We start from the raw sequence: 13,381 nt of genomic DNA, 5'->3' as shown, positions 1-13,381 counted from the left end.
ATCTATGCCTACCATGTCCTCATGCCTCCAAGCAAAGACGTCAAGGTTCTTGCCTAGGAAATCCTTAATCTTTTCTCTCAAAATATTGGATAGGCCTCTGCTTACTTTCAACACCTTGGACGGATCTCGGGGGTCGGCTGGGAAGCTCTCAAGTTCCTCTACAGGGAATGCTTGAGACTCATGTTCCATTATGCAGGGGTCGATCTCATTAACGATCAGCACCTCCTGATTAAGCGGTGCGTCAATCATATCAACATCTTCCTGATCAGTGGGAGCGTCACCTGGGACATCCGCCACGACCATATCAGCCATGATCACGTGGACGTCCCGGGGCTCTACCTTCTTAATGGAGCTTAGATAGCACTCTCTCAAGCGGTATTGTGCCCGTAGGACCTGTGGTACAAACAGTATCCTGAGAGGTTCGGATTGGACCTATTTCTAGGTGCAAAACCTCGGCCTCTCCCTCTACGGGGTCCCTGCTGGGCCTCCATCTAATGTGGGTCAGCAGTTGGGTTGACATCCTCATATGCCAAGGTAGGGACCGCGTTCAGAGTTGTGGTGGCCAGAGCTTGGCCGGAGTTCTCATTTCCGACTTGGTTCATCTGGTAGTCCATGAGGCGGGAGGTTGGACCCCTACCTCGCTGTCTTTGAGGAGGTGGGAGGCCTCTACTTGCCCTGTTCCTATGCTCAATCAATTCTTTATTGATTATCTCCCTTCTCATCATCTCTAGTAGGGCGTCATAGGTGGTGGGGTCTTGATTCTGCACATCCCTCCAGAATAGGGTGTTCATGTTCAAGCCTCCTCTCAATGCAGATAGTGCTTCTTTGTCGGTGACTTGTACGCAGTAGGTCATCTCGTCGGTGAAGCGGGATAGGAAGCTTTTTAGGGACTCGCCATGTGTTTGTCTCATGTCTTGGAGACGCTTGATGGGGGCCTCTCCTTCCTCGCTCACTGCGAACCTCTTCAAGAAGGTAGTCTTGAACTCGGGCCAGCTTCGGATGCTCCCAGGTGGTAGCCTACTATACCAGANGGGCGGGGGCCTGTTCGCCTAGGGCGAGTCATGTCTTTCTCTGGCGGGTTCCTGCCGGGAGCGGTGTGCATAGTCTCTGCAATCCGCGGTATTGTGCCCGTAGGACCTGTGGTACAAACAGTATCCTGAGAGGTTCGGATTGGACCTATTTCTAGGTGCAAAACCTCGGCCTCTCCCTCTACGGGGTCCCTGCTGGGCCTTCATTTGATGTGGGTCAGCAGTTGGGTTGACATCCTCATATGCCAAGGTAGGGACCGCGTTCAGAGTTGTGGTGGCCAGAGCTTGGCCGGAGTTCTCATTTCCGACTTGGTTCATCTGGTAGTCCATGAGGCGGGAGGTTGGACCCCTACCTCGCTGTCTTTGAGGAGGTGGGAGGTCTCTACTTGCCCTGTTCCTATGCTCAATCAATTCTTTATTGATTATCTCCCTTCTCATCATCTCTAGTAGGGCGTCATAGGTGGTGGGGTCTTGATTCTGCACATCCCTCCAGAATAGGGTGTTCATGTTCAAGCCTCCTCTCAATGCAGATAGTGCTTCTTTGTCGGTGACTTGTACGCATTAGGTCATCTCGTCGGTGAAGCGGGATAGGAAGCTTTTTAGGGACTCGCCATGTGTCTGTCTCATGTCTTGGAGACGCTTGATGGGGGCCTCTCCTTCCTCGCTCACTGCGAACCTCTTCAAGAAGGTAGTCTTGAACTCGGTCCAGCTTCGGATGCTCCCAGGTGGTAGCCTACTATACCAGATTTCAGCCGCTCCACTGAGGGTTAAATGGAATGCTCTGCACTTCACGGCTGGGGTGGCGCCCCTCAGACTCATGTGAGTTTTGTAAGCATTGAGGTACTTTTCTGAGTCACCTCTTCCATCATACTTTGGTATTTTTGGCATGACATAGTGGCTCGGGACCTGGGCATTTCTTAATTTTCTTAAGAATGGCAGGTTCTCATGATCATCGTCCAAGGCACAGGACCTCTGCTGCTCATCAGAATCATAGTCATTTGCCTCGTACCTTGGTTGTTGGTGAGAGGGTCTGGGCCGGTTCCTAGCCTCTTCCTCCCTCCACTGTGGCCTACTTCTAGGCGGGATAGCGCGAGGGGCATTTTCATGCCTTCTCTCCAGCTGCTGGGGCATCGGAGGTGGAGGCTGTGGCCTCGTCCGAGGCTGCTGAGCCTGCTATTGACTGAGCCTCGGTTCGGCAGAGTTGATTCTGTCAAAGACACTTCCTGCTCTCCTATGTCTTGGGTCTTGCTCATATGGAGGTGGAAAGTTATCATGGCTCATTTGGACCTCGGTGGGTCGGCCAGATGCATAGTTGGAGGAAATGTCGACTCCCACTTCCCTCTCGAATGGGCTTTCACCTCGGCCATAGTCTGGCAAGGCAGCCCTATGACTCTAGACCTCGTCCTCTTGCTGATAGTGCCTGTGGGGAGCATATGGAAGAATGGAGAAGCCTCCCTGACCTTGCATTTGGGCCATGAGCTCATGGCCAAGTTTTGGTTGGCTATATCCCTCATGTTGGCTGCCATGGTAGCCATTTCTCTTAATAGTCGTGCTGTCGCACGCATCCCACCTCTCCTTTGGTGGTGGTGGAGCCTCGGCCGAGCTGCTGGGGCAGTAAGCTGGGGAGGCACATTCGTGCTTTCTCTTACCCTCCTTGGGGGAGTGTCTTCGTTAGAACTCATTTTTCTTTTATCAAATTTAGATTTCTTTAAGTGATAGGGGTTCCTCCTGTTCTTTTTTAAAAACAAATCCTTTTTCAAAGGGGGTTGCCCAAATATTTTTCAGTAAGCTTCTACCACAAGGTTGCTCGTGGTTATGGTATGATTTCCCACAGACTGCGCTAATCTGTTGACCCCAAAAGTGCGCCAACAGATGTCAGTCCCACCCGCGCTTGCGTGGGCGAATGTCCAACACGTTAAGACACGTGGACGGTCTAAAACGAGCGGTTCAAAGGGGCGTGGGAGTAGCCCAACGACGCGGGACGTTGACGTTCGGAATCCGACGAGTTGTTCATAATCCGATTGTACAATAATTACCAACCGGTGCTCGTAAATGTATATGTAAAAGTGTATAAACTCGATTTGTGTATTACAAGTAAAATGAGAGAGAGTTGAGTAAATGTAGTCTTTAGTATTGATTCTTGCATTAGCCTTTGACATTACACAATGGAAGTATTTATAGTAATACATATGAAATGGGAGCCCTTGGATGAAGTGGCACGTGGTCTCATCTCTTTAGTTCAAACGTCTTTTCTTAGGTATGGGGCTTGACTTGCAGGCTTACGGCACATTTATTGTTTGCGCAGGTCCTTCATACTAGTGACAAGACTTGATATTTATGCTTGTGACAAACGTTCCATCAATCATTCGAATAAGATCTCTGAGCAGGCGATCTCTTGGGAGACGTGATTGTGGAGGAAGCTCCTTGTGGTTAAGAGGCTCGTGCCTCAGTTTTGGGGTTTCGACCATTTGACAAATACTTCCACTTGAGGACCTCAGCTACATTCAACAGGTTCCAGGCTTCGGGTCATGGGCCTCGGTAGTTGGACTTCGGCAGACTAGCGTACATCGGATCAAGGAGTCTCGGCGGATGGACCTCGGCTTGAAGCACTTCGGATAAAACCCACTTCGGCAATGTGTGCTACCTCGGCAGGAATGCCACGTGGATCAGGATGAGTGGACCATTGGCCCAGGTGGATAGGACAGGTGTGACAATACGCAACATTTGTTATTTCTTTTTTCTTTGGCAAACCTATAACCATGCCCTTTCTGGCTATCCGTAGCTACAGTAGCACAGTGGTGTTTGGCAAATGAATTTTTGACTAATCCTGCCGATTTTGATTGAATGATTTTTCGTTTTCTTAATATGTAATCAGGCCAATCAAATTGGCATTGTTTCCTGACGACAAAAGAAGCTTAGAAAAGTATTCAGTTGTGTGCTTCATGTAAATCGTGCAAGATATTGCCTGAGGCGATCATTGCTGTCTAAATAAAACCATATTATTCCTACTACCTATTATTGATGTTCACAGGACAATTCACTTCTTCTTAATAATATATATAGTATCATCTTTTCCCCTTAAGTTCTGAACTTCTGATCCTCTGCTGCCAGAAACCTTGTCAACTTATATGCACTTGTCAAACTGCCTAGGCTTCAGCTGCTGGGAAGTTGCAGTTTTTTTTTTTTTTAACTTTTTGCTCACATCATTGAATTGAATTTTAGCTGTAGTTCTGAATAGTGCTGTGATATCCTTGCCGATTCTTTGACTACAACTGGCCATCTGTTTTCTGTTCAACAAAATTTACTTTGACATTAAAATATATATATACATAATAAGTACCTATTGATTCATTATATCACTCTTTTCCGCTGAAACATCAGCTAGTTTTACCTCTTTTCCTTAAAACTCATATTTGATAAGCTTCTAAAGTTATGTATCATCTTTCTATGCAATTTCTTGATTGCCATAATTTGATTTCGTAATGGAGCGTGCCTCAGCCTCAAGAGTTTCTTTGATTCCATTGGTTTTTTATTTCAATCAGAGCACTTTCTTCTAGAATGTTCACCTTGGGAACTGATTTATGTTTAACTTCAATCCCAGTTACTTTATTACTTTTATATTTCTCTAAGGGATCACATCCATTTGTTGCAACAATGAATATGACTTGGAAGAGGATGTGTATAACGTCTAAAAATCATGGGTGACAGTCCCTGAATCTTAAATGCGGCTGTGTTGGAACTAATACATTATTTAGATGCTTAAGAGTTCAAAGGAGCTCTTTATAGATATTTGATACCAATACAGGTGAATGGTTCTTCAAGGGTATACAATATCAAATTGTACTTTCATATTCAGTCATACAAGAATTATTAGTTGGAGTACAATGCTCTAGTGGGTCATGATTAAATACATGACTTGTGGCTTAAAGTATTCTACTCTTATTTACCTCTATATATTGTCTTATGGGAGCTACAGTATGGCTTGAAAATGAGCAGTCCATAATCTCCAATTATGTGAAACAGGGAAAATTGAAGATACTCTGTCTTTAGTTGAAGATGAGTTCAAAAAGATTGTTAAAATCAATTTCATGGGTGCATGGTATCTTTTGAAAGCTGTTAGTCAAAGAATGCGGGATCAGAAATCTGGGGGATCCATTGTTTTTTTGACATCAATAATTGGTGCTGAAAGAGGGATATATCAAGGAGCTGCAGCATATGGTTCATGTTTGGCTGGAGTCCAGCAGCTAGTAAGGGTGAGTGAAATGACTTTTTATCTATACATTTTTTCTGTTATGACATTTATCTGTATGAAGAAAATTGCTCATCATCATTAGACTGTATGTTGTACTTTTAGAGTTCATATAGTTGAAGTGAGAATTTTGAGTTTAATTTAGTTTCACACACCCTTATGATTTTTCTGAAATAGACGAGAGTTGACATAGTTCTCCAGTTCCTTCATTACATGAAGAATATTACAATAGATCACCAACATTGCAATTTCTGCGTTAGCTTTGTCTGTTGGTTAACTTAATAACATGTTTGTTGTCATTAGTTTGGCTATCGCAAGAGAGAAAATGCTGTCTACTTAGTCCAAGAAACCAAGTGCAGCTGCGACTGAAGCTTCACATGAAACGGGAATTAATCTTAAAGCAAGTCATCTAAATGAAATTCTTGAATGTGCAAATGTTAGAGCATCTGAATCAGTAAAAGACATTCCAATAGCTTAAAGTAAATAAGTTTAGTTTGTTTAGCTAAAATAACCTTTTAAAGTTTTGTTGGAGATAGGTTGTCTTTTTGCCAACAAGTCATTAAACAATCCGCAGAATTTGCACGAACCATTTTGTTTTTGTTGATATTCAGTAGCCTCACAAGAATATATCTAGTTAATTAATTGGAATAAACACTGGAAGCTGTTAATTTTTTTAGCTGATGATAAATCAGTTTCAATTTTGTTTTATTTATATGTTCTATTATCTGCAGACGGCTGCAATGGAGATAGGGAAATATGATATAAGGGTTAATGCAATAGCTCGTGGTTTGCATCTTAACGATGAGTTCACTGTATCAGTGGGGAAGAAGACGGCAGAGAAATTGGTGAAGGAAGCAGCACCATTGCATCGATGGCTTGATGTTGAGAAAGATCTGGCATCGACTGTCATTTACTTAATCAGCAACGGCTCAAGATATCTGACAGGGACTACCATATTTGTTGATGGTGCACAGTCTCTGGTGAGGCCTCGAATGCGGTCATACATGTGACGTGCACAGAATATAATAATTGATTCTTGAAATATCATAATGCAACTCGTGAGAATTTCCGCGAGTTTTATAGTCTTGTCTACGAATTTAAACTGCTTATGTTTTGCCTTATTATTTGATGTAAACATGGAGATATATCGCTCAGCATTTGAGAAAATTTCTTTACATCATTGACTAAATTTCTTTCAAGATGAACGAACAGGTTTTACTCAAAATTATGCCAAAATTAGCCCATATATGCCATTTTTCCAACACTATTTTGACATAAATTAGCACATCTGAAGTTAGTGAACAAGTTTGTTACTATCTTTAACGAGAAAAAATATGGCATAAGGAAAATTGGACGAAGCCGGAAGTGAAGACTTGTTGTACACTTACTTTGACAGATAAACTATAAATTTGCTTATTTCGTAAATTGGAGGCTAATTTGCAACTCAATCAAAGGCTGGGGGACCAATGTTGCAATATTTTCCAAATTATTTATTTCTTTTCTTTTCTTTTCTGACTGATCATGCGCGCTTTATCTAAAGAGATTTCTTCAAAGTAAATAAAATAAAATAACCTCAAATTCCTCGCAAGCATCTTTGATTTTTCTGACATTTGAAAATTAATGCAGTATTTGGATGCGCCATTATTAGGACGTTTTCTATTTGTTTTTCATTAATGATGTAATATATACCTTTCAATCCAAAACCTTGCTATATGTACGTGAAGCTTTATATAATGAGTTACATAATATCGCATATCACCCTATTATTTGTTAGTTTAAAATACAATCCACTTTTTCATCCAATCTTTTCTCTCCACATCATTTCATGTAATACCTTACATACCATTTTCATCTACTAGTATAATCAAAGATATAATAGAACTAATGTGGGTCATTACAAGACCAGCCCATAGCCAATTTTGGGACACCATAATGTAGGCCAGGTGCCAGCTGATCACTATGGCAAGCCCATCCTTTATGGGCATTTTAAGAGCCCATTTCTTTAAACTTACTGTTCACCAGCACATTTGCTAGTTTTTCTCCCTCCTACCTAATACCAATCTTGTTGATGAGGACATAACAATGTTTGGTTCCTCTTTATAAATTATTTATAAACACTCAAATCATTTTTTTATCCACACATTTAAATAATCTGCAAGTACTAATCACTTATTTGTCATTCATTTATATCAATTTGTAATTTAAACCATCAGTAAACACTTCCCTAACATGCTCTTATTGCAAGAGATGGAGGACGAGAAGAGAAGGATCAACCCAATGATAAAATACTTAAAACAGACTTTGATCATTCATATCCTTTCTCCAACTTGCCTTCCTCTTTACTAGTTTGGTAGTAAATTGTGTGGTCGTCATCGTGGGCAGATCCAACCTTGAGGTTGAACACGAGCTACAATACAAATATACATGAATTTATCCTTAAAAAAATAATAAAATAAAATAGATTAGACATTTTCAGGATCCCAACACGAGCTATAGCATGGTTGAGCCCGTGCCTCGATCCGCCAGTGGTGCTGTTGCTTGATATGTGTAAATAAATAAAAAGCAAATTACGTAATACATGTACAAAATCACATAACATAATATATAGAGTCAAATTAGGGACATGTAAATCACGAGGAAATACATGGAAATGACCTTTGGACTGTAGCAAATTTTAACATTGACCTTTGACCCATTAAATGAATAAAAAAAAAAGTTAAAATATAACTTTACACTAAAAGGGCAATTTTACCCCTTTCCTATACAGACTGTTTGAAAGTGAAATCTAACCGACCGACCTTCGAAAAAAATCGACGCCACAGTTGCCTGAAGAACGATCGATCAACCACCGGCCGAAACCACCAACGTTCAATCGACGACCTGCACGCTACCGGGCGCTATTTCGGTTGGTTTTGTCGCGCTCGAAGTTTATTAAAAGTTCCAGTTTTTTCATTCATTATTTTTACGTTCATTCGGTTAATTAGATTCATGCATGAGTAACTAGTTAGATTATGGGTCATGATGGGGTGAAAAATGTAATTTTTTTATTTTTATTTTTTGTAATTTTTGGACCACTCCATCATCGACAATGGTGATTTCGGCTTAGGGAAGACGACTCGACTGTTAACAGTCAATCCAGACTCATATATCTATATTTAAGTTTTTATTTGTTTTTTATCAATTTTTATAATTAATTTATTTTTTTATTTGATTAAATAGTAATTATGTTATTTATTTATTTATTTAATTTTTATAATTGTCTTTTATTTATATAATTTAATAATTGAATATTATCTAAAATTAACAATTTATTTTGTTCCTTTTATTTTTGTTTTTATGAAATAATCTTTGATTTTTTTTCAAATTTATTTAGATAATATATTTGTTCTTTAAATTTTTTAAAAATGTATTTAATTTGAAATTTTTTTTTCGTAAATATATTTTCCAAATGATTAAATAATAATTATGTTAATTTTTTTTATAATTGCCTTTTTTATATAATTTAATAATTGAATAGATAATGTTGTCCGAAATTAACAATTTATTTTGTTCCTTTTATTTTTCTTTCATGAAATAATCTTTGATTTTGTTCTAATTTATTTAAATAATATTTATATTCTTTATTTTTTTTAAATGTATTTAATTTGAAATTTTTTTTGTAAATATATTTTCCAAATGTAATATACAAGATAAACTAAATTATTTTAATTTTTAAATTTGCATTGAATTTATTTTGTTATTAGCATAAATGTCTTGCGTATTGTATGGTAGTTATAATTCGGTTGTCTTGATTTTTTGAGATTATGTGTTACTTTATTATCTATTGTTCAATGTTCTAACATTTGAATATTTGCATGATGGAGTATCATTTTGATGGGGAGTTGAGACGGATGACGGGGAAAGCTACTTGGAACAATAGTTTTGAGAGTTTTACTGCGGTGTTGGAGCTGCTTGATGATCATCACGGAGATATGCTGCAACAGTCCTTTGTTGATCATCACGGAGATATGTATACGACCTAGATCATTCATGTTTGACGCAAGGCCAACTAGAGCAAAACCTGGAGTCCGTAGCTGTAATTGTTTCATGATGGCTAGACAAACGGGGATGACTGTACAAGAAAGATTGCGGATTGTTCGGAACATGACGACATCGCGACAGTCCGAAAGGTAAGTGTTTGAACTTTGTTGTTTTTATCTTTCAGATTTAGTTTTTTAGCTACACAGTACTGAACTGATCCATTCTTGTTCAATTGTAGCGGCGACTGCGGCATATTTGTCGTTAAGTACATTGAATTTTTAAGTATAGGACATAAGGTTGATGGAATCAACCAATCATGGATACAGAACTGGAGAAAGAAGCTAGCATGTGACTTGTTCGAATTTAATGGTAACTCGTAAATTTGTATTAAATATATACAATATTCGAATTATAAATTTAATTATTTTTTGTGATTATGAAATAATTGTAAATTTGTATTCGATGTATATAACATTGACATTGTAAATTTAATTATTTTTTTATTATGAAATAATTGTAAATTTGTGTTCAATGTATATAATTATTTTTCTGTAAGTTGATTTTTAGTTATTTTACACATATGCTAAGAATGGAACTAATTTTTTCATATGAATCATTGTAAATACCATTTATCAAGAATAAATATTGAACATTGAACATTTATGAAGAACAAATATTGAACGTACCTATCTAATTGTCATTTAGGGGAATTTGACTAGTACAAAATTGTCGAGTATGCCCTATGGCTCTGCACCTGCCACACCTACGGGGTCGAGGAAACTTTTCGGTAGATGGTATTCTAGATGTACTTGGACGTCCAGGACCACGCGGTTCAACTGCTGGTGGCAACAAATCATGAAACGTGAGAATGTGCTCTGGAACTTCCCACTCGGCTTCATTCAGTAGAGAAAATATAGTGTCAGCATATGCTATTCTCCAAAACTCAGTCGTATAATACAAAAAACATAACGTTCTCGCTGCAAAGCCTCAATACATGGCCATCGCAACTGCATGCTCATATGGAAAACTCTCCAACTGAAATCTCGTACAAGTGCACGTGTTATCAGTCAAGTCTACCATATATGCCATATTATGTGCACATTACACGGAGAAGCAGAACTCATCTAGTGCTTTCACATTCAACTTCCTCGCAATCTCTGCCGCCTTAAAGAGTTTCTCCTCTTGAGTTGGGGCCAGCACGTTAGTGTAACTCTGTGATGCCGCACGTCGGTAATGAAACCACTGTTGCAGCTTGTTACGAATGTTCTCAATCATTGTGAGAATTGGTAACTCTCGATCCTTCTTAAACAATGCATTGAGAGACTCCGCGTTATTCGACATCATTATGTTGTATCGACATCTTGGAAAGTATGACCGCGCCCAATGTTCAAACCCCATGTTCGTCAGATACTCCAACGCCGGTAATGATTTACTTCCTATCTCAAACATGAACTTATTACACTCTTCAGCACTGTAAGTTTCGGCTGCTCTCCTGAACAATGAAACGATGCCTTTGTCCTGATACCTATTTTTCAAATTACCTTGTCCATGGTACATGCAATACTCGTGATGTGCCTCTGGAAAAAATTCAACGATACCATTTATTATAGACTATCCCCAATCGGTTACAAAGGCAAGGTCTTCGATTTCCCCGATCACTTCCCTCGGTTTCGAAAAGAACCAACGCATGGATAGACCATTCTCGCTGTCGACTATGCCGAATGCAATAGGGTAAATTTGGATATTGGCGTCTTGACATGTTGCAATAATTAATTTGCCTTGATATTTAGCTTTCAGAGTTGTACCATCAACTAGAATTACGGGTCGAATTGCATTTTGAAAACGCCGAATACATTGTCCGAGCGGAATGAATAAATACTTAAAACAATTATCGCTCCCCGTCTCAATAAAAAATGTCGTGCCAAGATTAGTTGTCCCCATGTTATGGCAATACTTGGCCAATTTAGCATAGCTCTCCTTAGCCGATCCCATTAAATCCTCCAACGCACATTCTTTAGCCTTCCAGGCTTTCTGATAGTTCATGACCACTCCATACTCTTGACGGACGTCGTTAATGATGTTTGAAGGTCTGTAGATCGTCTGTGGGTCCTGATACTTGTACATTAACTGTCGACCAATAAACCATGCTCGACCTTGCTTGTGATCGTTTCGAAGGATTCCCACTTCGCAAATATGTTTCCGTGAATACTTGCGAATTATGAAGCACTCATTCGTGTCTATCTTAGTTGCCTCTCAAGCGCCAATTGCAACTGCCTTCGACGCAGGTAACTGTCAACAATGACTTGTTTGATTTCTTTACCTTGAACTCAAAGTTATATTTTAATGCCAGCCAGTGCATAGCTTCCTGCAAATCTTTCTTGGCTTCAAATAGTTGCTCGACATACAAGTCCTCATAATCGGGAGCCACATGGGAAGAATTGGAGGACGGTCCACTTGTTCCAACATGTGAGCGCCCACCCAGCTCATGTCTCTGTCGGGATAAAGCAATCAAATTCTCATTTGTAAACTCGTTTATATTCTCATTGTCTTCAACGTCGACGGAATTCTGTGCGTAACAGCGATATCACGATCAGAAGCAACTGTCTCAGGAATAACCACATCATCCGCAGAAACTATCTCCACTGTCCCAAAAACCTCGATCATTGTTATCCGTTCTATCTGAATCTTCGCGTTCACCTTTGATAATATCCTTCATTATTAAAGTCACACCAAGAACAGTCGAAGTCCGATGCATTTTATTCAATTCTAATAGATAATTCAATTCAACATCATTAGTAACGAGTACCGGTGGCATCAGAATGGATGAATCCCCATAACCGTTGAATAGATATCTCAATTGCATATCGTATTGAGATTGATCGACATTCATCTTATTTTGCAAATCGTGGTACATTTTTAAGTATGGTGTACTCTCTGGTATGGAAATTGCAATATAACCACGTATGTCACTCGTCCATCTCCATTCCCACCGATTATTTTCATTCAATTCGAAATCATCGAAATAACAGACGTGGATTATCATATCTGCATGAGGAAATGGATTTAATCAACTTCATTTATTAATTATAAGAAAAAATAATACATTGCCAACAAAAATCAGTGCAAACAGTCGGTTGTCAACAGACAGTCAACTGTTAACAGCCGACTGTTGACTTTTAAGCAGCCAAAGAGCCGACTGTTTTGCTATTTTCTGCATTAATTTCTTCTTGTACGGTTCTAAAAAAAAATTATAGATCTATTCAAATTTTTTTTTGATACGTAACATCTGCTACAAAAAATTTATACCAACTATTACTATGTCGAAATAAATTTTCTCTATTCAAACATATACTAATTTACTGAAAAAGAAATTAAACATGCGTAAATATACTTACCGATTTGAAAAAATTGATATGAAAAAAATTTCCGACTTCAGCATTTGAACGTTTTTTGAGATGTTGAGATTCAATTAGATGAAAGATGAGAGTTTTTTCTGTCTTGCAAGCTCGTTTTGAAGTTTTATAAGTAGGGAAGTATTTTGTTTTCAATTATTAATTAAAATGGTAGTAAAGTCTTTTTAACAATAAATTGTTTTGTAATTGTATAATACATTTAAGGACATCCTTGTCTTTTATCATTCAAGAGGCCAATGTGATAATATTCATGATTTTCAAAGTCAAAGTGAAATTTCCTCCCTTTGACTGGATCAAATTTAAAAGTATCCCTGTAAATCACATTGATGAATTGACTGCGAAATCATTTAGGACTCATTTGACATAACTTTTATTTTGCTTTTACTTTTCCTTCTTGTAAAAGAACTTTTAGAGGAAACTACCAAAATATTTGTTTAAAAACTAGTATTTAAAAATACTTCTCATTCTGAAAGTGCTTTTAATGGAAGGCAGACTGAGCTGACTTCCTCTAAAAACTCTTTTAATTACCAAAAGCACTTTAATAAAATTAACCAAACGGGTCCAAAATCAATTTTTGGGTTTAAAAGCTTCTTTTGGCTTTTCAAAACCATGCCAAACGGCACTCTAGCAAGTGTAAGCTCATAGTAAACTCGAAAGGTCGCATGCCAGCA

The 13,381-nt window shown here is 38.7% G+C and overlaps 1 protein-coding gene across 1 annotated transcript in view; it reads left to right on the top strand.

The window, feature by feature from the left end:
* LOC111392373 (levodione reductase-like) overlaps positions 1–6,466 on the top strand; it is a 15,380-nt gene extending 8,914 nt beyond the window's left edge. Inside the window, exons 3-4 of the mRNA XM_023017706.1 lie at positions 5,052–5,281; positions 6,009–6,466. Of these exons, the coding sequence (XP_022873474.1) occupies positions 5,052–5,281; positions 6,009–6,287 (509 nt within the window). The 3' untranslated portion in view covers positions 6,288–6,466. The remainder of the gene's footprint in view (positions 1–5,051; positions 5,282–6,008) is intronic.
* The last annotated feature ends 6,915 nt before the right edge of the window (positions 6,467–13,381 follow it).

Source organism: Olea europaea, unplaced genomic scaffold (genome assembly GCF_002742605.1).
Source record: "Olea europaea var. sylvestris unplaced genomic scaffold, O_europaea_v1 scaffold926, whole genome shotgun sequence".
Classification (NCBI taxonomy): Eukaryota; Viridiplantae; Streptophyta; class Magnoliopsida; order Lamiales; family Oleaceae; genus Olea; species Olea europaea.
The sequence above is the reverse complement of the archived record's forward strand: the minus strand, read 5'-3'. Positions and strand labels throughout refer to the sequence as shown.